The 25,313-nt window shown below is 38.4% G+C and overlaps 1 protein-coding gene across 1 annotated transcript in view; it reads right to left on the bottom strand.

Annotated features, from left to right (window-relative positions):
- Window positions 1-2,427: 2,427 nt before the first annotated feature.
- The window catches only part of LOC122558401 (uncharacterized), a 367,215-nt gene continuing 344,329 nt past the window's right edge, over window positions 2,428-25,313 (bottom strand). Inside the window, exons 6-8 of the mRNA XM_087995568.1 lie at window positions 17,345-17,370; window positions 15,104-15,280; window positions 2,428-4,197 (exon numbers count right to left, since the gene is read on the bottom strand). Coding sequence (XP_087851694.1) covers window positions 4,055-4,197; window positions 15,104-15,280; window positions 17,345-17,370 — 346 coding nt within the window. The 3' untranslated portion in view covers window positions 2,428-4,054. The remainder of the gene's footprint in view (window positions 4,198-15,103; window positions 15,281-17,344; window positions 17,371-25,313) is intronic.

Consider the following 25,313-nt stretch of genomic DNA (forward strand, 5'->3'; position numbering starts at 1 on the left):
TTTCATGAATCAACAGGGATCAAGTTCACAAATGTATCTGGGAAGGAATGATAATGTACTGAGTAGAACAAATGGCCATTCAGTACTGAGATCTTGGTAATGTCAATCAATTTTTATCATTGTGTACAATTAAATGTATTATCTTTTTGCATTAAGTATCATAATTGAAGCATCTAAGTTGCTGTTTTATGAAACCAGCATACAAACACTTAAAACATTTTAATTATATTCCTCTGTCTGCTATTTTAGTAGAATCAATGTTAATTTATCTCAATTATAATTTGGAAAAAAAATTAAACCAAAGCCCTATCTCTAAGCAGGCATTAAAGAACCCATGGCATCATCTGAAAAGGGCAAGTCACTCTCCTGGTGTCCTCACTGTCAAACTAAGTCAAATAGCAATTCATTTCAGTTCAGATTGTGGAATATTACTAAGTGCAAACAGCTGCCATATTTTGTGATGTAGAAATTATTTTAAGCAGCTATATTTTATATTTAGGTAATATAAATCCAAGATCTTTTTCTTGCCTATACTCTAATTTCTAGGATACAGATTTTCTACAGTGCAGGAGTACAGCACAAAAAAATCACTTTGTGCTTAAATCTATGTTTGATAATGTAGCTCCCACACCCAAAACAAATGGAACTACCACAAGTTTCATACATATCTCTAATCCACTTCATGATACAACACATGAAGAGAAGATTCAGTATTAAAATACTGGAAGTGTTTAATGCAAGGCCTACTGTTAGGAAGTGTTAGTAGATCATAGGCTTCAGGTAGAATTAATCTATGGTGTAGCGATCTATGATATTTCCTTCCATCCAGGAAGCTCCAATACTAGGTGCAAAGTCTCCCTACGTTTACCTATCAGTCAAAAAATACCAGCAGATAGCCAGTAGTTGTTCTCAAATTTCAATGACGTTTTTCATTATTCCCAACTTACTTGCTTTGAAACCAGTACTCATTTTTAATAATACCATTTGTAAAGTAATTTTGAAGATAATAGAATTATCACTATGCATAGATTCATGCATTTAATAGCCCAAATCAAACAATTGTACTTAAATAATTGGTTTATTAAAATTAATTTTCCAAAAATGGTTTGGGTCACTCACAGAAGGATGTGGGCAGGTACAGCAGAGACACCACGATAACAACCATGCTTTGGCTTTCTGTTTAAAGATGTGGTTTGATTTTCAGGGTTTTTTTTCAGAAAAACTTGTCTAAAAGCAGTTAGTTTTTTTAAATGAGTGCCAAAAAACTCCAATTTTCTTCCAGTTTATAGGAAAGCACTTCCAAGATTTCAGTGGAATGGATCCCGAAATGTAATATGCAAAGTAGTGGCAAGACAAAGATCAGAATATGACCTAATAGCACGGCATTAAATAGACTGGCTTCTGCATCCTTCAGTTTAAAACATATTTGCCATCAAAGTTGCTGGAAATATGAGTTGATAATAATACAGCAAGGAACATCATTTGGGACTCGAGTGGACAAAGGAAGCAAAGTTAACAACAAAATTTAAGATTTAGGAAATAAGCTTGGGAAGGACTTAGAAGGACAGGGAATTCAAAGTCAAATCAAATACAAAAAGGAGAAACAAAGAGAAAGAAAAAAGAAGCAATGGAGAGGAAAATAAGAGAGAAAGAGAATGAAGAGTTTTTTTGTTAAGACTTGAATTTTTAAATTGTCTCTAAAAATGTAAAAACTGAAGGTATGAGACTCGACAGTTGTAATAGTTCATTTTTGGTACCCGGAAGGTTGGTCATTAGTAACTAACATTTGTCATATTTTTGAAGGATGCTTAGGCTTGTGTAGAAGATTTCCTTTACTGTGGCAAGTTTAATGGGCAAACTCTGAAAGAACAAGCCCCGAAAGAATCCGAGAAGCCTCAGGCAAGATGCCTCTTTAATAAAACTAATGTCAGGGTAGCACAACTCAAAGAACAAATTCTGAATGTTGAGATTTAACTGCACGCTTGCTTCTCTACTGAAGTTGGCTTATCACTTTGATAGCAACTTGTAATTAAAAGTTAAGTCATGATGAAAATCACAGCAAAGTTATATACTTTATGATATGTGAGTGAGCACTGTAACTTCTTATAAAATGATATAGCTGCTTTATTGGCTTCAAAGAATCCCACGGCTTTTTGGAGAAAATAGTCACTATTATAATTTATGTAACTGTAACAGTCAATTTGTATGGAACAAAGTCCAAACAAACAAGTAAAGAAGTGAATAAACAAAGAAATGCAGAAACTGGAGATCTGAAACAAAAACAGACATGCTGGAGAAACTCACCAGGCCTGGCAGCATCTGTGGGAAGAAAGCAGAGTTAATATTTTGAGTCCAGTGACTCTTCCTCAGATCTGAAGTAAAGAAGTGATCTCTCCATGTTATGCAATTAAAATGTATTTATAGAGATATACTTTTACAATCATCAGTTACAAAACAAAAGAATTTATTGTTAATGTCATTAACTGTATTGTATATTGATAGAGAAAAAGTCTATTGAGATTGATGGACATGTAATTTGTCTGTTGATATAAGCACTATTGGTTATTGTGATTTTGATTAAGCTATGTCACACTTTGATGACCAAGTAGCCAAAACAAGCATCAAGAACAATGAAATGTTGTAACAAAATACAGATATGTTACAGATGGCAAAGAATAGTACATTTTTCTCTCCTTTGAAGTTAATGTCCTATGCCACAATTTAATTGCTAGCAGTTTCCAGATCTTATCAATGTAACTCTTGGGCTCCAGAATTTGTTCCCTGGTTCAACCTGCCGAGGCAGAAGAATTTCTGTCTCCACAGGTCCATGTTCAAGACACCAGTGTCTCCAAAATTCACTTTCAATGGAGGTAGCTTATCATTTCAATGGCTAGCTGCCTCTGGAAACTGCACATACATGAACTATGGCTCATCTCCACTGACAGCCCCACAAAACTGAGAGATAGCAGGTTCAAGTTGAGAATTGAGATTCCCAACTCCTCCAACAATTTCACCACTGCAGGGATACTCTGCCCACTGGCAAAAACTAGGACTGTGGCATAGCTATTCGGAGGGGCAGAAAGCTGACCAGGGACTTGAGTTATTTAATTACCTGTTCCTTCCAAAAGGTAGCCTTGTAAGGAAACATGCTAAAATTAAGTGTAAATAATGCTATTTTGTATCATTGTTCTTCACAGTTGAAACTAGTCTCGTTTGAAAAAAATATCTTTGAATAGTTTGTTCTGAAAATTACAGCAGAAGGGAAAATGATTTTAATTATTTGAAACATAACTTGGAAAAACTTCTATAATGAACCATGTAGGCTTATAGGATTTGTAACATGCTAGTGACATTCAATGCTTTATGACAGTCAAGATTTTCATCCTGTCATCTTAGAGACAACAATGATTTTAAATTAACTACTGCGCCCACACCTCTACGTGACACTTGATGGAGTAATTGGTGTCGAATGACAAAACCTTGTTGTTGTCACATAATATAATAATTGGGCTTTAGGCTCACACATGGACAAATTAATTTCTGACCTATTTTTCCCATTTAATATGTTCATAATACTAAGCAGTAAGAAACCTGAACTGCCAAGTGACTATGACTTTTAAAATTCAATGAACAAAACACAAATATGAGTGCTGCATACAAAAAAATGTTGCATTTAAAATAACTATCAAAAGGACAAAGTTAATATTATAATAACTCTTGTCTCTTTTCAAAATGAAACACAAAATGTGTAATAAGGTTTCTAATAGCAAGGCTAATGCACAATATAAACTCAACAGTTCAAACATCTCACTTATATTGTGTGTGTCATCTGTCCTTGCAATACATGTATTGTGCAATAACTTATCATTACTGGATGCAGCCAAGGGGGAAACACTTGATCATTTTTTTTAAGATTGGCAATGCCTTCAAGCCATGAAACAAAAATATTGTTTTCTTTCGTACTGTAATACTCACAGGGGAAATTTTTGTTTATTGGTTATATGTCACTATAAATCAAGAGAATTTCCTCTGTTTTGGATGTGATGTATACCATCTAATGAAAGGACACCTGATTCCAGCATTCTGGGTTCATTGCAGTTCCTGGTGACTCTTCTCCTGGAGATGACAGATGCTCTTCAGTGTTCTCATCTTCCTGAACACTCCTGAGACTTCCTCCATTGAATTGTTGGATTTTTCCTACAGAACGAGATGTGTGCATATGACAATCAATTTTCATCAAGACTGATCACTCACACCACAAGGTCAAATTTCTTTTTGAGTCTGTGATTTTGGCAGGAAAATCAGTCATAAAGCAGACAATGCCTCCAGTGCCTCACGGTTTTCAGGCTTGTCAAATTTTTTGAGACTCAATATATTCTGGGCCTTTAAATCCTTGATTGGAATTGATCTGCGTTTCAATATCGTATCTCTTGATCTTTTCTAGTTACATATGAATCGTGGTAATGATAAGGGGCAAACTGACTACAGTGAAAACAATTATAAATTACTATACATTTAGAAAGAGAGATAATCATTTCCTAACCAAGAATTTTTTTAAAAAACTGTTATGAGCTTAAAATAGTTAATTAAATTTTAAACTAAGAATTTCATTCTTATCTGCTCTTCCCAGTCAGAAGTGCACGTATCACTACCTTATAAGAGTCTATGTCAGCAACTATCAAACCACATTGGATTATTGCCTTGAAAATGCACCAGAAGTTAAATTTAATTTTAATTATTACACATAGATTATTTCTCAGCAGCAGTAATTATGGGCTGAATGTTACTTTGTTTGGCTGTTAATTTTGTCAAGTTTCAGGAAAGGTTTCTGTCTGTGAGGCCTTGCAAGTTTCCCACTGCACCTTGCCAGACTCATGTCAAGAACTACCTACCCTTCCTAATGACACCTCTCGCTCTTAATTCTACCTCTATTCTAATCACTTCCACACCTGATATAACTTGCCACTGGCATCCTTAGTGACAGTACCATCTTTAAAAGGCTATTCTGCAGATGGACAAAAGTCATTAATTTGGGACTGTCCTACACAGTTCAAGATATCAGCTCCAGACATGGCAAACAAGGGGAAATTGGTGCCCTGCTTTGAAAGGAAGGACCTAGAGGTCTTGCTGGATGGGGTGGTGCAGAGTTGGGATGTCCACTTACCCCAGGATTGGCAAGGGAAGCTACAACAATCCCAACCTGGTCTGAGGTTGTCACCTGGGTCAGTGCAGTCTTATCCATCTGAAGGAATGCACAGCAATGAAGGAATGGCCTTCTCCACTCCATCAATGTAAATGCCACCATCTTGTCTCTGAGACTTCACACTCACTTTATCTCTGCTTCCATCAAGGTTCATGCTCTAACATTCTCAGTATTGCTCGCAACATCTTCCCTAATACCACACACTCAAATCCAATAATCCCCCTATGCCCTCTGCCCTGCCTACACATTCACCTCCACCAAAAATAGCAGCTGTGCCACCCATCTTTATTTCCCTTTATATTCCATTGTCTGTCTTTCTTCCAGGAGAAAAACAGGCCACAATAAAGCACAAAGAGCCCTGATTCTGACCAGCCTGAGCAACTGACTGACTTTGTCTGAGCTCCTGGATTGCTAGCAGAGGCTGCCCTTGACTTGCTATACCAGGACCCCTCTGAGATATCACCCTTGAATTGACTGAGTAGTGCTGACCACCATGACAAGTTCAGCAACACTGGGAGCTTAGAATCTCTGACTGAGGGGGCAAAATGCAAAAAGGCATGAGGCCAGCTCAGCAGTCTACTTTCTGTTTCTGGAGAAAGACATAAACACTCCTGTCAAGAAACGAAAATGTTGAGATGCCATAGTTTAGGATTTCATGTTGACATTCCCAAGTGAATTGGATAGTGCCTTGTGTAGCTTTTTTGTCCAAATAACATCTCATAAGAGTCAACAAATTGCCTTCAACAGAAGATAAACTAAACATGCTCCCAAACTCAAGCAATGGACAGGAAAGGGAGATGATCTTGTACCTATACTATTTTCATTAGAAAAGTTTAAACAAGTGATTGATCAGGTAAACTACCAGGCCCCATAAATAAGTATATTAATGAGTGTTTGGAGATAGAGGACAGTCTTTCTCAAGCTACTGCCTTCTTCAGATAGAAGGTCGGCTCGGCAAGTTGGAAGAAGATCAATGGGTGGAAGAGTTCACTATTGCTTTGGCTAGAGAGCAGAATGGGGCATCATCAGTGACTGGGATCAACGCACATTATACCAAATGTTCAGTCATCCTCTGGGATCAAGAAATTCTTCTCAATTCATGCTTTATATACTTTCCCTGCCTATTTTATTTATGGATCAAAGCTAAAATGTTGTTTCTTAATAAACTACCTTAAATTTACTTATTAGTGCTCAGTTGTCTATCTCATGTATCCATGTTGTATCCAAACCCAAATCATGGGATTAAAAACTTGGAATTAAAATCAATCTGTACAAGTGTCAGGGTTCAGCACAAAAACCACATATTGTAAAAAAAAACATGTTTAACGCTGACAAATTGATCATATGCGTGAATAAGATATGCTTCAGTTTCTACTCAATGGATGCTATCCAAGCAAGTAGATGGATCAGTAATAACCACATACATTGACATACAGTAATGATCTGTCACAAAACACCATAATCTGAATCATAAAATAAGTGTTGCTCTCCACTGGAGAATACAGTACACTGTCAATTGGAAAATAAACATTGAAGTTGAATATGGCAAGTGTTAAACTTAAAATCAATAGAATGTAATGATTAAGAAAGGGGCAGTGGTCCAAGGGACAATATATTATTACCTTTGTCAGAAGTGGGAGGGCAGAGCCTCTACTTTTCAGAAGATGTTAAACTGATGTGCTGCTGACTGTATCAATAGTTCAGGTGAAGGTCCAATCACAGCATTTCAGAAAAAGCAGGTAGTTTTTATTGCTGCATTAATCTAAACTTTTTTTAGGCAATGCTTCTACAGACAGATTACTGATCAATTATTTATTGTATTACTTTTCTTTGGCATCTTACTGAAGCAGAATAGATATATATTTCCTGGACATGACAAGATTTTGTACTTGGAGACTTCCAAAAGTTTAAATCAGTGCAAATGTACTACATTATTCATTTCATTAAAACAAAAAGGGAAGCAATGTTTTCGTTTTTGTCAGCAGAGGCTATTTAGGTTAATCATCTGAAATTACAGTTGGCACCAGGAAGTGCTTTGGTGTCAATACAATTTGCCTGCTATACACAGCATATGGTAAAACCAAACAAAAAGTAAACACTTTAAAAAAAACAGAAAGGCACATTAAGCAACTGCATCTCCTACTTGCTAACAGTTGCATGTAGAATCTCAACTCTTGGGTATTAACATTTTAGTGTGGTGTGAATAGCTGACTGACAATAGTTTAAAACGCTGGCTTCAGCTATAATCAATGCAATCTTTTAAATTGCTAAATACGGGATAAGTACTCATTGAACTGTCTGAAATAGTTGGCACATTTAATGTTTTCTAAGAGGGACCATCATAATTGAACCTCATGTTTCTTTTCCTCACATATATTTCCTCAAATAGGCAACTGTCCCTGCTAATGGTGTGAGGATTTATTCAGTCTGAAAATGAATTTTGTCTTACACTGAAATTTAACACAAATGATAAACCGGGAAACACGAAAATTTATCATGCAGGTTAAGCAGATTAAACAATTTACCAAATGGAATGGACACATCTGACATTTAGTACCAAGTTAACATTCCACTGGGAATTTCTCTTGGGTTGTCCCATTTGACTCCCATAATTTCAATCTAGCAGCAATGGAAATGGAATTTCTACTAAACTCTGAAGGAAGTTACAGCAACTTATTGAGATAACTCAGTGTGGAAATTTGATGATTATGTTTAATGAAGGCAAAATAAATGGAATGACATGTAAACCATAATTTTGAGAGAATGAGATTAAGATTTATGTAAATTAAATAGCAATTGAAGAATCAAAGTTAAAATGCCTGGGCCAAGATCTTCTGAAAAGGAAAGACCATGGGATGAAATGCATGGATGGTGAGTGAGAAGATGGATTTAATGAAAGTTCAAAAAGATTGGAAATAGGTAATATGGTGTCCACTCAGAGAGATTATGTCTGGCAGAAAGAGTTCCATCATTTATCTGTATCTGCACCGCAGAAACCTCAATTGAGAAGGAAAACTTTGAGTTTCATACTTGTTCAACAAGCACATCAGCGAAAAGGTTTCAGAATATTTGAAGCAGGCAAGCCATTATGATATAACAGTTGTGTGACAGTCATTCAAGTGAGACATTGTAGTGACAATAGGAGAAAGCTAGTATTCAACACACCATGCCAGGTTTTGGGTTGAACAGAGAAAAAGAATGAAACTAGACTTTAATGTGTTCATTCACCTGGTGAGAAATTCTGAAAATGAAGCACCAAAATGTGAGTTGCTTATATTCACAGATTGTGAGAAGATTTGTAGCTCGGGTGCTCATTGTTGTGGTTCTGTTCGCCGAGCTGGGAATTTGTGTTGCAGACGTTTTGTCCCTTGTATAGGTGACATCCTCAGTGCTTGGGAGCCTCCTGTGAAGCGCTTCTCCAGCATTTGTAGTGGTTTGAATCTGCCGCTTCCGGTTGTCAGTTCCAGCTGTCCGTTGCAGTGGTCGGTATATTGGGTCCAGATTCAATGTAACAGCACTGTTCACCTCTATTGACAAAACCCTAGCCAGAGAAATAATAGCCAACCTGCTGGACACACAGAACAGACAACAGGACGTTGAACCTATCAACAAAGACGGCATACTCAAACTACTGGACTCGTGCCTCACAACATACTTCACATTCAACAACCAAATATATGAACAAATCAACGGCATACCCATGGGCTCACCCATCTCTGGACTCATAGCAGAAGCGGTAATGCAAAGATTAGAACAAACAGTCTTACACAAATTCAACCCAAACTCTGGGTCAGATATGTGGATGACACCTTTGTAATCATTAAAAATACAGAAATAGAGGACACACACCGGATCATCAACGCCACACTCACAGGAATCCGATTCACTAGAGAGGAAGAAAAGGACAACCAACTCCCATTCCTAGACGTGATGGTACAGAGAACACCAAACGGAGAATTCACCACAAAGATATACAGGAAAGCCACTCACACAGACCAAGTCCTGAACTACGAAAGCAACCACCCCAACACACACAAAAGACACTGTTGCATCAAGACACTGTTCAAAAGGGCCACAACTAACTGCAGGAAACCAGAACTGCAAAAAGAGGAAGAAGAACACCTCTACAACGTATTCGCCAAAAACAGATACCCCCACAATTTCATCAACAGAAAGACAACGGAATGAGGACATGCCACAACCCAAAGGACTAGCCACGTTACCCTGCATCATGAACATTTCAGCCAGACTACTACGACCACGAGGACTCATAACAGCACACAAACCAACAGCCACTCTCAGACAACAACTCACCAGGACAAAGGACCGGATACCCAGCATGAGCAAAACCAACGTAGTGTACATAATTACATGCAAGGACTGCACAAAACACTACATAGGACAAACAGAAAGACAGCTAACGATCCATATCCATGAACACCAACTAGCCATGAAACGACACGACCAGCTGTCCTTAGTAGCCACCCACGCAGATGACAAGCAACATGAGTTTGACTGGGACAACACTACTATTATAGGACAAGCCAAACAGAGAACAGCCACGGAATTCCGAGAGGCATGGCACTCATCCACAGATTCTATCAACAAACACATTGACCTGGACACAATATACCGGCCACTGCAGCGGACAGCTGGAACTGACAACCAGAAGTGGCAGAGACAAACCACGATAAATGCCGGTGGAAACAACGCAGAAGCGCTTCACAGGAGGCTCCCAACCACTGAGGATGTCACCTATACAGGGGACGAAACGTCTCCAGCACAAATTCCAAGCTCGGCGAACAGAACCGCAACATATATTCACAGATGCATGAACTACTTTAATATGGGAGGCTGGATGCGCTGGGACTTTATTTCACTGGAGCGTGGGTGGCTGAGGGGTGTCTTTAGAGTCATAGAGATGTATAGCACGGAAACAGACCCTTCTGTTCAACTCGTCCAGGCCGACAGATTTGCCACCCTAATCTAGTCCCATTTCCTAGCATTTGGCCCATATCCCTCCAAACCCTTCCTATTCATATACACATCCAGATGCCTTTTAAATGTTGCAATTGTACTAGTCTCCACCACTTCCTCTGGCAGTTTATTCCATGCACGCATCACCCTTTGAGTGAAAAAGTTGTCCCTTAGGTCCCTTTTATATCTTTTCCCTCACACCCTAAACCTATGCTCTCTAGTTCTGGACTCCCCCACCCCAGGGAAGAAACTTTGTCCATTTATCCTATCTATGCCCCTCATGATTTTATAAACCTCTATGAGGTCACTCCTCAGCCTTCAATGCTCCAGGGAAAACACCCTCAGCCTATTCAGCCTCTCCTTATAGCTTATATCATCCAACCATGGCAATATCCTTGTCAATCTTTTCTGAATTCTTTCAAGTTTCACAACATCCTTCAAATAAGAAGGAGACCAGAATTGCATGCAATTTTCCAAAAGTGGCTGAACCAATGTCCTGTACAGCTGCAACATGACCTCCCAACTCCTGTACTCAATACTCTGACCACAAAAGGAAAGCATACCAAACGCCTTCTTCACTATCCTATCTACCTGTGACTCTACTTTCAAGGAGCTATGAACCTGCACTCCAAGGTCTCTTTGTTCAGTATCACTCCCTCAGACCCTACATTAAATGTATAAATCCTGCTAAGATTTGCTTTCCCAAAATGCAGCACCTCCTATTTATCTAAATTAAACTCCATCTCTCATTCCTCAGCCCATTGACCCATCTGATCAAGATCCCGTTGTAATACGAGGTAACATTCTTCGCTGTCCACTACACCTCCAATTTTGGTGTCATCTGCAAACTTACTAACTATACCTTCTATGTTAATATCCAAACCATTTATGTAAATGACAAAAAGTAGTGGACCCAGCACCAATCCTTGTGGCACTCTATTGGTCACAGGCCTCCAATCTGAAAAACAACCCTCCACCACCACCCTCTATCTTCTACCTTTGAGCCAGTTCTGTATCAAAATGGCTAGTTCTCCCTGTATTCCATGAGATCTAACCTTGCTAACTAATCTCTCATGGGAATCTTGTTGAACGCCTTACTGAAGTCCATATAGATCACATCTACTGCTCTGCCCTTATCAATCCTCTTTGTTACTTTTTGAAAAAACTCAATCAAGTTCCTGAGAAATAATTTCCCATGCACAAAGCCATGTTGACTATCCCTAATCAGTCCTTGCCTTTCCAAATATGTGTAAATCCTGTCTCTCAGGATTCTCTCCAACAACTTGCCCACCACTGACATCAGGCTCAACAGTCTATAGTTTCCTGGCTTGTCCTTACCACCTTTCTTAAATAATGGCACCACGTTAGCCAACCTCCAACTGTACAAATATCTCAGCAAGGAGCCCAGTAATCACTTCCCCTAGCTTTCCATAGCATTCTTGGGTACATCTGATCAGGTACTGGGGATTTATCCACTTCTTTGCATTTCAAGACATCTAGCATTTCCTCCTCAGTAATATGGACTTCTTTTCAAGATGTCACCATCTATTTCCCCACATTCTATATCTTCCACATCCTTCTCCACAGTAAATAAAGATGCAGAATTCTTGTTTAGTATCTCCCCCATCTCCTGTGACTCTACAAAAAGGCTGTCTTGCTGATCTTTGAGGGGCCCTATTCGCTCCCTAGTTACCCTTTTGTCATTAATGTATTTGTAAAATCCCTTTGGATTCTCCTTAACCCTATTTGTCAATGTCCCCTTTTTGCCCTCCTGATTTCCCTCTTAAGTATACTCTTACTGCTTTTATACTCTTCTAAGGGTTCACTCGATCTATCCTGTCTATACCTGACATACGCTTCCATTGTTTCCTTAAACAAACCCTCAATTTCTTTAGTCATCCAGCATTCCCTACACCTACCAGCCTTTCCTTTCACCCTGACAGGAATATACTGTCTCTGGAGTCTCATTATCTCATTTCTGAAGGCTTCCCATTTTCCAGCTGTCCCTTTACCTGCAAACAGCTGCCCCCAATCAACTTTTGAAAGTTCTTGCCTAATACCATCAAAATTAGCCTTCCTCCAATTTAGAACTTTAACTGTTAGATCTGGTCTATCCTTTTCCATCACTATGTTAAAACTAATGGAATTATGGTCACTGGCCCCAAAGTGCTCCCCCACTGACACCTCAGTCTCCTGCCCTGCCTTATTTCCCAAGAATAGGTCAAGTTTTGCACTTTCTGCAGTAGGTACATCCACATATTGAATCAGAAAGTTTTCTTGTACATTCCAAATGCAAACAATTCCCCTCCATCCAAACCCTTAACACTATGACAATCTCAGTCAATGTTTGGAAAGTTAAAATCCCCTACCATAACCTATTATTTTTACAGATAACTGAAATCCCCTTACAAATTTGTTTCTCAATTTCCCTCTGACTATTAGGGGGTCTATAATACAATCCCAATAAGGTGATCATCTCTTTCTTATTTCTCAGTTCCACCCAAATAACTTCCCTGAATGTATTTCCGGGAATACTCTCCCTAAGTACAGCTATAATGCTATCCCTTATCAAAAATGCCACTCCCCCTCCTCTCTTGCCTCCCTTTCCATCCTTCCTATCACATTTGTATCCTGGAACATTAAGCTGCCAGTCCTATCCATTCCTGAGTCATGTTTCTGTAATTGCTATGATATCCCAGCCCTATGTTTCTAACCATGCTCTGTCATTTGCCTTCCCTGTTAGGCCTCTTGCATTGAAATAAATGCAGTCTAATTTATCAGTCTGACTTTGTTCTCTACTTTGTTCCTGCCTACCCCAGAAGTGATTCCAATGATCCAAAAATGTGAGTCCTTCTCCCATACACGAGATTTTCAGCCATGCATTCATCTGCTCTATCCTCGTTTTCCTATCCTCACTAGCTTGTAGCACAGGGAGTAATCCAGATATTACTATCCTTGAGGTCCTCCTTTTTAAATTCCTGTGTAACTTTCTATATTCTCCCTTCAAAATCTCATCCTTTTCCCTTCCTATGGCATTGGTTCCAATGTGTACAATAACCTCCTGTTGGTCCTCTCCTTTGAGAATATTCTGTACCCTCTCTGAGACATCCTTTATCCTGGCACCTGGCACCAGGGAGACAACAGACCACTCTGTTTTTTTCTGCTAGCCACAGAACCGTGTATCTGTGCCCCTGATTAGAGAGTCCTGAACACAATCGATCGCTTGGAACCCGATGTACCCCTCACTACATTAGAGCCATTCTTGATACCAGAAATTGGCTGTTGGTGCTACATTCCCCCAAGAGTCCATCACCCCATACATTTTCCAAAATAGCATACTTGTTTGAAATGGGGATAGCCACAGAAGCCTCCTGTATTACCTGCCTACCTTTCATACCTTACTTGGAGTTAACCTATCTACTTGACTGTATCTGTGGCTTTTCTTCCTTCCTTGTGGAGGTTTGTGAAGTCACGGGGCTCATGGATGGGGTGGGTGGCCTGCATCTTTTCCCTGGGATGGGGGTGATGTCTGAGACCTAAGGGCATGTGTTTGGGGTGGGGGGTGAAGGATTTGGCAGAGACCTGGGGGCTGACTTTTTCGTACAGAGAGTGGTGTGTGTGTGTGTGGAAGGACTGCCAGGGGAGGGGTTGGAGGTGGGTGCCTATTTTATGAATAGGGTTCATTCAGTAATTTTTTTTATCTCCAGAAGTGTTCTTACACACAACTGATACTTCTCCCTCATCACCAAACCACCACCAGTAAATCACACATGCTCTCCAACTGAATAACCTATATGCAAATCCCTCAATGACCCAGCCTTACAGCTCTTTCCATGTACCAGCCCAGCTACTCCCCCCTTTATATCCACTAAGCCAATTCATTAATTAATTAAGCCCAATCAGTGATTAGCCACTTGCTATATTAACAACAAAACTCTACCAACTTATCGCTTCAGTCCCTGCTTCAAAAAGCAAATTATTTCACGGGATGTGGGCATCGCTGGTAAGGTTAGCATTAGTAAATCACGCAGGATTTTTTTAATAACGATTGCCATTACTGAAGTTGATTTTCAGTTCCAGATTGTTATCATTTGAATTTCAGCTTCCTAGTTGCCATGTTGTGATTTGAATCCTTGTACCGGTAACATTAACTCCAGCTTCTGAATTACTCATCCATTGACCTTACCACTGCATCAGCAATCTCCCATAGGACTGAAACCTTCTGGTATCAAATGAAGGTTGATTTGGTGCTCCAAATTCTGAAGATTTTTCTTAAGGTTAGCTCCTGTTCGAAATAACAGACAAAGGAAATTGTTCTCCCATTTTCCCAAATTGGATTCAGATTCAGCTACCAAAAATATGAGGACATTGATCTTAGTTCAACCTCACCATCTTGCTCTGGCAGTGAATACTTTGTGAAATTACAAAGTTTCTGAACTGAAAGGTGCAGATTAAGCAACACAGGAGTTGCTATTGCCCACAGTACTAGTTTATGAGGCAAAACTTGGAGCCATCGATCACTATAATCTTTGCCCTTCACACAGATCTAGTGGGGAAAGAATACTTCAACTTCTAATGATTATACTCTGATTTTATTTTTCCCTTGATAACATGAGGAGTGACTTAGCAGTTTTGAAAACAGCAAATGAGTTTCAGCACTCAAGAGGGCAATGTTGTAAACAAGATTTTCTTCTGCTTATGTATCTGTTCAAGGTTTGTATCAGTGCAGCACAGTTTGAAATAATGTCTTAGTTTCATTCATTTTTGACTGTGTGAACTCATAAGAATAAGAAGCAAGGACAGGTCCATGACATTGTTTAGGCCTTTCATCTTCAGTCTGAACCTTTCCAGAAACCTTCAGTTTTAACTGGTACTGGCTAATTTGTAACATTGATTTTTCTTTAAACATTGCTTTGAGCTGACCTTTTACATCCTCTTGACTTTCTTCCACATTTTCAGTCATAAAAACCAAGCATTTCTTGTTAGGATTGTCTTGTTTCTCAAGATCTATGACTTGGGCCTCAAAGCTGCAGTGTGGCTCATTTTCCTCACTATCATTGCACATCAAATCGTTGTGGCCTTTTTGAGATATGGTAGCCTTAATGAAAAAAAATGGGTACATTTACTGAACAGTCAGAAAAATATGACAATTCTAAAGAAAAATGTTTATGTAAGTGGTTGTAAAATGTATGAATACAGTTATAACAATTATAAAAGAAATGCTCTGTTTTAACATTCAACAGCATTATAAATGCATTTCTCAAGATTTTGCTGCAGATAGCAATTAAAGCAATTCTTCTTTCTAATTATTAAAACACTACAAGATTTCTTTTTGCATTTTGACATCCAATTAGAAACAGAAAAATTAGTGGAATTTTCATCGCATTTCCACTCACTCAGATTCAATACCTTTGTTCATCCTGCTTACATATGTAACTTGCAAGCCTACATGTACATATTGGAATCTGCTGCAATGACAATAAAGCTAGTCATGCACACCTTTATTATCAATCACAATGGATCTGTCAGCGCCTTCTTGTGCCAACACACACATATATGGCCAAATGTAGAAACAAGCAAGTTGAGTTCAATTTGCCCTGTTCTTTTATAAGCTTCTCCACACTGGTACCTTGCCTCAATATTCAGCATTAATATAATGATGAATGTGAAGTTGCAGTCCTTAACCACTACACGTGTCACAAGTTATGCATTCAAGTACATGTGAATTGATAACAGTGTGACAAGTCTTAAATACAGTCACACAATCTCTTGGCACAGTAAATTTAATTTTCTAAGTGTGGAGTCTCACTACTTTGGATAGTAATTATTTTCAGAGATTTGTGAAAACATTTTTCTATTGTTTTATTTCTGTCTCTTTTGAACTTTGTTAATTCCATTTTCTTTCCTTCACTTTATTTCTCTTTACATTATTTCGCATTGAACTAGCAATTGTAATTTATAGCTTCTGCTTTAGATTTTGTGTGCCTTAGGAGGATTCATAGAATGGCTGCAGTGCAGAAAGAGGCCTTTCAGCCCATCAACTCTGCACTGACCTTCCAAAGATCATCCCACCTAGACCTAACACTTGCCTAGAACCCTGCATGGGGATTTCTACACATCCCTGGAGACTTCAGAGCACTTTTTTTTCTTTTTAGCATGGCCAATCCACCTAACCTGCACATCTTTGTGACTGTGAGAGGAAAATGGAGCACCCGGACACTGGGAGAACATACAAACTCCATACAGACCTTAGGCTGGAATCGAACGCAGGACCCTGGCACTGTGAGGCAGCAGATCCCCTGCGAAGGGGTCTTACTGAGAAGGATCTCTAGTAAGACATGTTCAAAGGCTAAGGGAAAGTTTGTGGAGCAGCTGTAAGTATTTAGATTGGCAAGTGTTGCTCCTTTACAACTGGCCACAAAATTTGGACCATCGTATTTGGATTTCTCCTGACTACTTTTTTGCATGTTACCAATGTGCATGTTACATTTATTTCTGAATGAGAAAAGGCCTTTCTCATTTATGTCTCAGCAGTGGATGAATCTTAATTTAAATTAGTATTGAGTTACTTCAGATTATAATCTGCATCTGGAACTGATGCTTTTGTAGCATCTAGGATGAGTGACCCAGATTGGTGAGAATGTGTAACTCAATAGAGTAGGGAGTAGTTAGTGTAAAAATGCTTAGAATGGGAGCTAGATAAGCACATGAAGAGAAGGGAACAGAGGGATTCACTTTAATGAGAGAGAATGGAGGAGGCTTAAGTATAATGTAAACCTTAGCATTATTTCATTGGGCCCAATGGCTTATTCCTATGTTGTATATTCTACAAGATTCCCTGTAAAAGCTGGACCATGTGAATCAATAGAGGGTGGAGACACAGTTCAAAATTTTAGCAGCTGAAATCTAAATTTCTGTTCTTGCAGCATTAGCATGATAAATCTGAAAAATGAATTTAACAGTAAAGCTGAAACTCTTTCTCCTCACATGCGCAAATGCTTCAACATATTGATTTCCATTTTGTTCAGGGTATAGCAAAACTGAAAACCCAGCAAATATGTAATTTAATCTCAAATCCAATTTTGAAGCACCCTGACAGAGATGTCAGAGGGCAGGATTATGTGAGAGAAAATAAAGACAGATGGAGATGAATCTGTCATATCTCCTGACTGGATCCTTTCATCTGTAACCTAAAGAAAAAGGGAAAAAAATAGTTTTAGGGGAAAAAAAGTCAAGGTAACAACAGAATGAAGAATGTACAGAGTTTAATTTACTAAGATTTTGAACTCTACAGTTAACATTCAGCACAACTATTACCTAGGAAAACTGTTTTAATCTTGATGAAAGTAGCTGAGCATAAGTATCGTTACTATTCAGTTTTGCAAGGAACTTGTATTTTAAACAAGGCTGCCTTATCCTCGGGCATCAGGCTAATGGATTAGCTGTCAACAAGTTCTTTTGTTATGAATATTGTGAATATATGAATACAAAATTGCTGATTTTACACTGCTCCAATTGTTGTGAATCCTTGAAACCTTTATATTAACCTAGCTGCAAATATATGCCATTGCATAGAGTAAATAGGAGGGTATGTAATGCTCAACTAATCGCCAACCTATTGGACAAGGTTTACTGTCACTGATGGTATAAGAAAAGGATGAAGAAACAACTAGTTGGAATGTAATATAAACGCCAGCAATTGAAACTGGCAGGGCCAGTCTGCAGGTTTTTAACTGACTTTATAAAATGCATCTAGAAAAATAAATGAAGCTGTGACCTGTGTCTTATATTTGAATTAAGGCCAGGGAACACAGATCAATTAGATAGGTCTACCAAACAGCCAGGATATAATGATAGACTGAATAGCCTCCTTTTGCACTGTATTATTTTATGCTTCTTTATCACCCAGCATCCTTAAAATCAGACCAAATTCAAGTCCAATGATTAGGCTTGATTAAGATATTACTGCTGAGCTGTGGGCATCATTCACAGTCCCAGAGGCACTTCACAACAGAATTGTCCAGGTTTCCACTTCTTCCAACTGTGACACTTTTTTTTCTCAGAATATTAATGTTGAATATTTTGTCTGCAAATTCAGTTAGATATTCATATTTCAGTACTGTCAGCTTTTCACTCAAAACTGTTTCAGTTTCCAAAGTTGCGATTTCTTTTCAAAACAGCCTTGAAGAACACTAGGGAGAAAATGAGGACTACAGATTCTGGAGATCAAATTGAAGAGTGTGGTGCTGGAAAAGCACAGCTGGTCAGGCAGCATCTGAAGAGCAGGAGTCAATGTTTCAGGCACAAGCCCTTCATTCATTCCTGATGAAGGGCTTATGCCCGAAACGTCAACTCTCCTGTCCTTGAAGAACACTATGCAGAGATTTGTTTCTTTGTGCAGATAATGAATATATTCTTCACTGATATCTTAAAAACACAATACAGCTGCATAAATCTGTTTTAAATGTTATTTGGCTTTCGTGTCTTTACATTAATGTTGAAATACAAGTCATGTGTTTTGAGCGAAGTAATTGTTGTATTAGTGCATAAACTTCAGACCAGACAGACAAAGTACCTTTAAAAGAGTTAAATGACACATGGCATTCTAATGTAAAGGGACTCACCTCACCTTCAGTGCAATGGAGTAGGTGTACTGTGTTCAGTCAGTTGTGTATATATAATGAACAGTACTATCAGTAATCATAGAATCCAGTGTATAAATCTATAGCAATGTAAATAGGTAGTGTTGTTTATGAGACATGTGACTCAACAAGAATCCAAACTTAGTGGTACCTGTTTTGTGAGCTAACAAATAAGGCAGCACTCACACCACAGCACACAGCCAGTGGTATTTGATCCAAAAATCCATGTTATGATGGCGCATCAGTAATGACACTTGGATCTATTTTTATCATATTCATTAACCATGTGGCAAAAATTAGAAGACATTGTTTGAAGTAAATTCACATATTGAGGTCTCCTAAATAACATATAAATCATCTGCAAGAAAATCCAAAATAGATTAGATGAAAAGGCATAAGTAAAAATCATAACACTCAAATTCTATCACATGAAACACAACAATTAAGGCCGAATAAGAGTAACTAATTTTATTTCCTTCTCTCAAAAGGTTTCACATGTACATTAATTGAGATGTCATTTTAAGGGAAGATCATGAAGACGTTCACATCGGAAACGTCCAAGTTTCACAGGAATGCAAAACAGTCAAGAAAATTGAACAGGGTTTATAAAAGGTGGCAATGAATTAGACTGTATGATTCCCTGCCCTCTATATCAACATTGATATAGATAATACAGAGCGGTTCATAAGGCATCAGCATAAAGTGGGACACACAAACTTATTCTACCTCAGCAGGTGGAGAGTGTTGGCTTTTGATATTTAAAAATGTTAATTGTGAAGGTTTCTCAATTTTTTTTGCATCAAAATAAATTTTAAAGTGCTTCTGCACATTATTGAGCACTATTTGATAGAGTGAGACAAAACAAACTACTGCAATCTGATGAGTGTCACTGGAGGCAAGATAAAGAATTTGAGAGTTCTTCAAGTGAGCTGCAAGGTGACAAAATTTGCGCTGATGAATGCTGACATACTGAATAAAATCGCTACATGTCTGCACGTAGGTCAAGAAACTACATTGTTTTGCTGAGCCACAGTGACAGCCAGGTGACAAAGATTAATAGCTTTGTATTGACTGTGCAACTTCCAGTTCCTTATCTTTGTCAAGTCAAGGCTTTGTCCAAGAGCTGAACGTGTTATTAGACTTATAATTGCAGAGACATTTTAAGGGTTTCCCCTTTGGGGACTGCAAAATCCAATAAACCTTTCATAAAACTTCAAGCATTCAAGTCCAAAACCATTGTCACAGAGACAGGCATGCTCTCAGCTATAACATACAGAAACATTGAAGCCACTGACGCCGAATAATGAATGACTTATTAAGTCAACTTTGAATTTGGGTCAGCTGTTTAATAAAATTGTGAACAAATGTTTTCAGTATGAGTGAGTGGCAGTCGTCCTTGCCATGATTAAACTCCTCGCATGAGACTGTGTTTTTCAGTTGCAAATCTTCGTTTTTCATTCTGGTGACTGTTCCAGTGCAGAGATGTTTTGAAAATATTCATTATTTAGAAATTTGATTTAATCTAAGTTATTTCTTCCAAGCTTAGTAATTCTAAATTTACATTTATGTAATGGCTGGACTTTGAAGAATTGAGGAAAAACACATATTTCAGCCACAAACTATTAGAAATATTTTGATTGTGCAATTCCTTTTAATGAAGTAGTTCTGAACAATAGATGCAATTATTTTACAAAACGTAACTAAAATTCATTACAATGTTGTGTCTCACTGGGGATCAAAATTAAAGTGAACAAGACCTTTTTCAAAGCACAGCACCTGTCATATTTTATCTTCCCTTTATATCTTCAAAGATATGAAAGTCATAAAACTGGGGTGAGTTAGGGTCAGGTGTCACAGATTTATTTGATGGATGCTTTGTCACTGATTGGCTTATTTCCTTTCACAGAATTTCCGACACAGCATTTGAATAAATATGAGCAATATGTTCTCCATGTACCCCTCTTGATTTGGAAGATGAGAGGTTGAATACAGATCTTTATTACTGCCATCAGGATTTAATTTTATTTATTCAAGCTGGTAACCCTACAATGTCTAGATAAAATATGGATGATGGCAATTTAATATGATCAGATAATATCATATTGATACACGATATGGCAAAATTATAGTAAATTTAAGTCAGATATTTTTCAGTAAATATTACAGTTCAGTATAAGAATCTAGCACAAGAACTGCATTTAAAAATTAAAGCATAAATAATTAATCACTTTATCTAAGTTAGAAGTTTTAGGAACATGGGAACAGAAATAATTCATTCATCTCCCCCACACCTCCTAAGCTCATTCATTCAAGTCGATCATGGCTGATTTATATAGGAACCTAATTTATCCAGCTTAACCTCACATACTTTAAGCTTACTGTTGCTTCCAGTCTTGAAAACTGTCTTTTTAACAAATAAAATTGACTGTGATATAAAAGGGTAGGGTAGGTAAAACACCGTACTATATTCATAGATACAACTTATACTCTAATATTCAGAATTAACACAAGGTAAATATGAGTTAACAGACAAAACATGGTCTAACAACTCTCAAAGCACATCAAATAACTAATTTGGTCAAGGCAGATCCTATCGATTTCTCAGCAACCTCCTAGGTATTGATGAGACACACAAATTTCATTAAAACCTGGTTTCATTTACAAGGACTTCTAACTCTTCACTTTTGAAGACCTTGTTTTAAAACTTTTCCAAAATATTCTCCATCGTGCACTGCTTCAATAACAGCTCATATTCTTATAGTTCAGTCTCTTCCCGTGAGAGTGCATTCCACTGAAATCCTGTGATGGCACTCACTCAAAGACACAATTACATTTTTTGTTCACTTTAACCGGCACTTCCCCTGGCTTTCTTTAATATTTCTCAGCTGCACATAGGAAATGCTGCTCTGGGCTTCTTTCAACCCCACTCTCCGATGCACGGAATCATCAGATCTTCTTTTAAATACAGACATTGCAAATAGTAGCAGGAATAGGCCATTCTGCTCTTTAAGCAGGCTCTGCCATTCTTTATGATAATGGCTAATCATCTAGCACCATTATCTGTTCCTCCTTATCCCCATATCCTTTGATCCCTTTAGCTCCAAGTGCTGATATCACAAAATGTTTTGGCCATCACTGCTTTCTGTGGTTCCCCACTCTCTGGGTGAAGAAAAACACACATTTATCCAAATTGTACTGCATCTGCATGCATCTGTTGTACATTTGCCCACTCACACAACTAGTCCAAATCACATTGACATATTTCTGTAACCTCCTTGCAGCTCACCTCCCCTCCAACTTTGCGTCATGTGCAAATTTGAAGATATTATATTTAGTTCCCTCATTTAAATCATAAATGTATATTCTGAATACCTGAGGTCTTCGCACTGATGCCTCTGGTACCCCACTAGTCACTGGCTGGTATTCAGAAAAAGATATACTTATTCCCACTCTTTGTTTCCTGTCTGCCAACTGGTTTTCTACCCATTTCAACATACTACCTACAATGCCATGTGATTTTGTTTTACTCGCTAATCTCTTATGTGAGGCTTTGTCCAAAGTCTCATGCACATCTGCTGCCTTCCTTTCATCAACTCTACAAACTACGTTCTCAAAGAAGTCCAATAAACTCATCAGGGTGATTACCCTTTTGTAAATCCATGCTGACTCTGTCCAGGCCTGCCACTGTTTTCTAAGTGCTCAGCTATTAAATCTTTTATATTGGATTCTAGCATTTTCCTCACAACTGGCGTCAGGCTGACTGGTTTCCCAATTTTCTCTCTGCCTTGCTTTTTAAGTAGAGTCGACATTAGCTACCCTTCGATCTATAGTTCTTCCAGAGTCTATCGAATCTTGAAGGATGACCAATGATGCAGCAATTACATCTATAGCCCATTCCTTAACTACTCTTGGATACAGATTATCAGGTCCTGGATATATATTTATTTGTCTTCAATCTCATCAATTTCCTTCACACCATTTCTCTACTAATATGATTTCCTTCAGTTCCTCCCTTTCATAAACCCTGTGTTCTCCAGTATTTGTAACATTCCTACATTCTTTACTCCTAACATGCTCAACAGAGCCAATTCTGATGCAACAAATTTGGCTATCTCCTAAAAGAGAGATACCCCTCAACAGTATCCAAAGTGATCTCCCTGTTTCACAGGGAAATAGCCACAGGAGACTCCTGCACTGCCTGCCTCGTTCTCTTGCTCTGCCTAGTGGTCACCTATTCCCTTCCTGCCTGTGGAATCCACAAACAATGTGACCACCTCCCTATAGTGCTATTCCCAATACTCCCCACCTTGTGGATGCTCCACAGTGTCCCTAGCCATTCCAACTCTGAAACCTGGAGCTGTGGCGGGATGCACTTCCAGCAAACATGCTGGACCCGGGCACTGGAACTGCCTTTCACTCAGGTGTGTTCTCCGGTGTGCTGTTCGAGAAGCCTCCACTGCTGCGGGCAGTGCTCAAGGATTTTCCTGATTCCTAATCTCAATGTTTAGATACAGTCTAACTCCAAAGTCTTTCACTGAGAATTCTGAGGCAGCAAATATCCAACGTGGAACCTCTTGCCCTGTTCCTGTGCACCTGACTGTATCCTGCAGGCTCCAAGACAAGGTATGCTTTACATTCGCTCTGAAAGATTTCTGCAAATGTTCTTCTCACCAGAGACATAATGTATATTTGTGTTCCACAACAAATATCATCATAAGCAAGGTCTCATCTGAATATCCTCCAGATGAGAAGATCTTTACTCTTTATAGAATTCTCCTGATTGGAACCTTCAAATATTCTTCAGCCATATTTTCAAACCACCTTCATTCATTTATCCTTCATTATGTCTTGTTATTTTCAGATTATCCTCTCCTGATTATTACCAGTGGCTTAAACTTTGTGCTGTTGGACTGCACTACATTGAGTGTACACTTTTCATGATGAGTTGTCTACACAAATATTCCTTCAATACTCTGGCAATGCTCATTATTTGAGTGGTTGGCATGTCAAAATTTACAGGAGTGTTTTTCAGGTCCCTAAGCTGTATCTGTTATTTGATATGAAATTGTGATAGGTTTGACATTGATTTATACTGGGTGTGAAATCTTTACCTTATGTTGCAATACAAAGTTTTTTTCTCCTCGAAGACCTGGAACACCATTCAGGGCTAGCTTTGAAATCTACAATGTTTAATCTTCTTGCTTGTTTCAAGATGAAAATTTGCACAGATCTTCAATAAACTGAGGGTCCTGGTTTTGCAATTTCATCTTCCAAATGTGGACACATGCTAGGCTTTCCTCTGTTTGCATATTTTTCACTGGCATCCGTTTAAACTGTATAGAGAGCTTCCTCCATTCTTTAATACTGTTCTCCAGCACCTTGAATTCTCTAGCTGTTGCTCAATCATTTATCTGCACTGAAATCTCTTTGTGATTGGACTTGTTTGTATTTGTATTGCTTCTTCTGGACCCCATGTTGCTATCTTGGAGAGATAGCACCAGTGAGACGATTGCCTTGAAATTAAAAGTTGACATGTGCAAACAAGAGGAAATGTATAGCCATTTCCAATGGTGTATATTCTCTGATTCTTGCAAGCAGCTTTGTACCAAGGTGAGCTCAACATCAGCAGGTGAGTGGTAAGTAGAAACAGCTTGAATTGTTTGGCAAAAATTGGCGGTCAACTATTACATGAGTTTGATCATTATCCAAGTCAATGTATCAACAACCTACATTTGTAAAACACTTCTATCAAAGGTGCTTTAGAAGAGTATTATCAAAGAAAGTTCAACACCAGGTCACTTGAGCAAATAAGCACATTATAAAGAGTTTCTTCAAGAATGGAAGGAAGTAGAAAATAGAGCAGATTTTAGGAATGAATTCCATAGCTTAGGAATCTTGCAGCTGAATGGCCATCAAATGCAGAACATTTAACCCAGATGTGCAATAGGCCAGAATTAGTGTGGTACATTTTGAGGTTTCTGGGGCTGGAGGAGGTAAAGGAAACATGGAAGGCACACAGCTATGCAGGCACTTGAAACAGCAGATTAGACTTTTAAAATCAAAATATTGCTTAACAAGGAGCCAGTGTAGATTATCAGGCTCTGTGCCACAGGTAAACTGAATTATGACACTGACTGTAGAGTTTCGGATACCAACTATTTCACAGAAGGGGGTCATGGAAGCTGGCCGGGAATGCATTGAAATGTATTGAAAAACTAGAAGTTACAGCAACAATGAAGGTTTTAGTGGCAGATGAGCTGAAGCAGGGGTAGAGAAATGCAATATCACAGAGGTAGAAGTAAGTGATCTTAGTGACTGTTTTTCCAGACATACTGAAATTGTAAATAGTCTGGATTAGTCTCAGTCAGTTTCAAGGGAGGACGGAAGTAATTGGTGCCTTGAGGGCAACATTTGTGTGGACCAAAACGATTACTTCAAACCTTTCAATGTTTACTTTCAGGAATTTTTGCTCATCTAGTACTGGATGAGTG

Source organism: Chiloscyllium plagiosum, unplaced genomic scaffold, assembly GCF_037043375.1.
Source record: "Chiloscyllium plagiosum isolate Xiang-an unplaced genomic scaffold, Cpla_swu_hap1 HiC_scaffold_17, whole genome shotgun sequence".
Lineage (NCBI taxonomy): Eukaryota > Metazoa > Chordata > Chondrichthyes > Orectolobiformes > Hemiscylliidae > Chiloscyllium > Chiloscyllium plagiosum.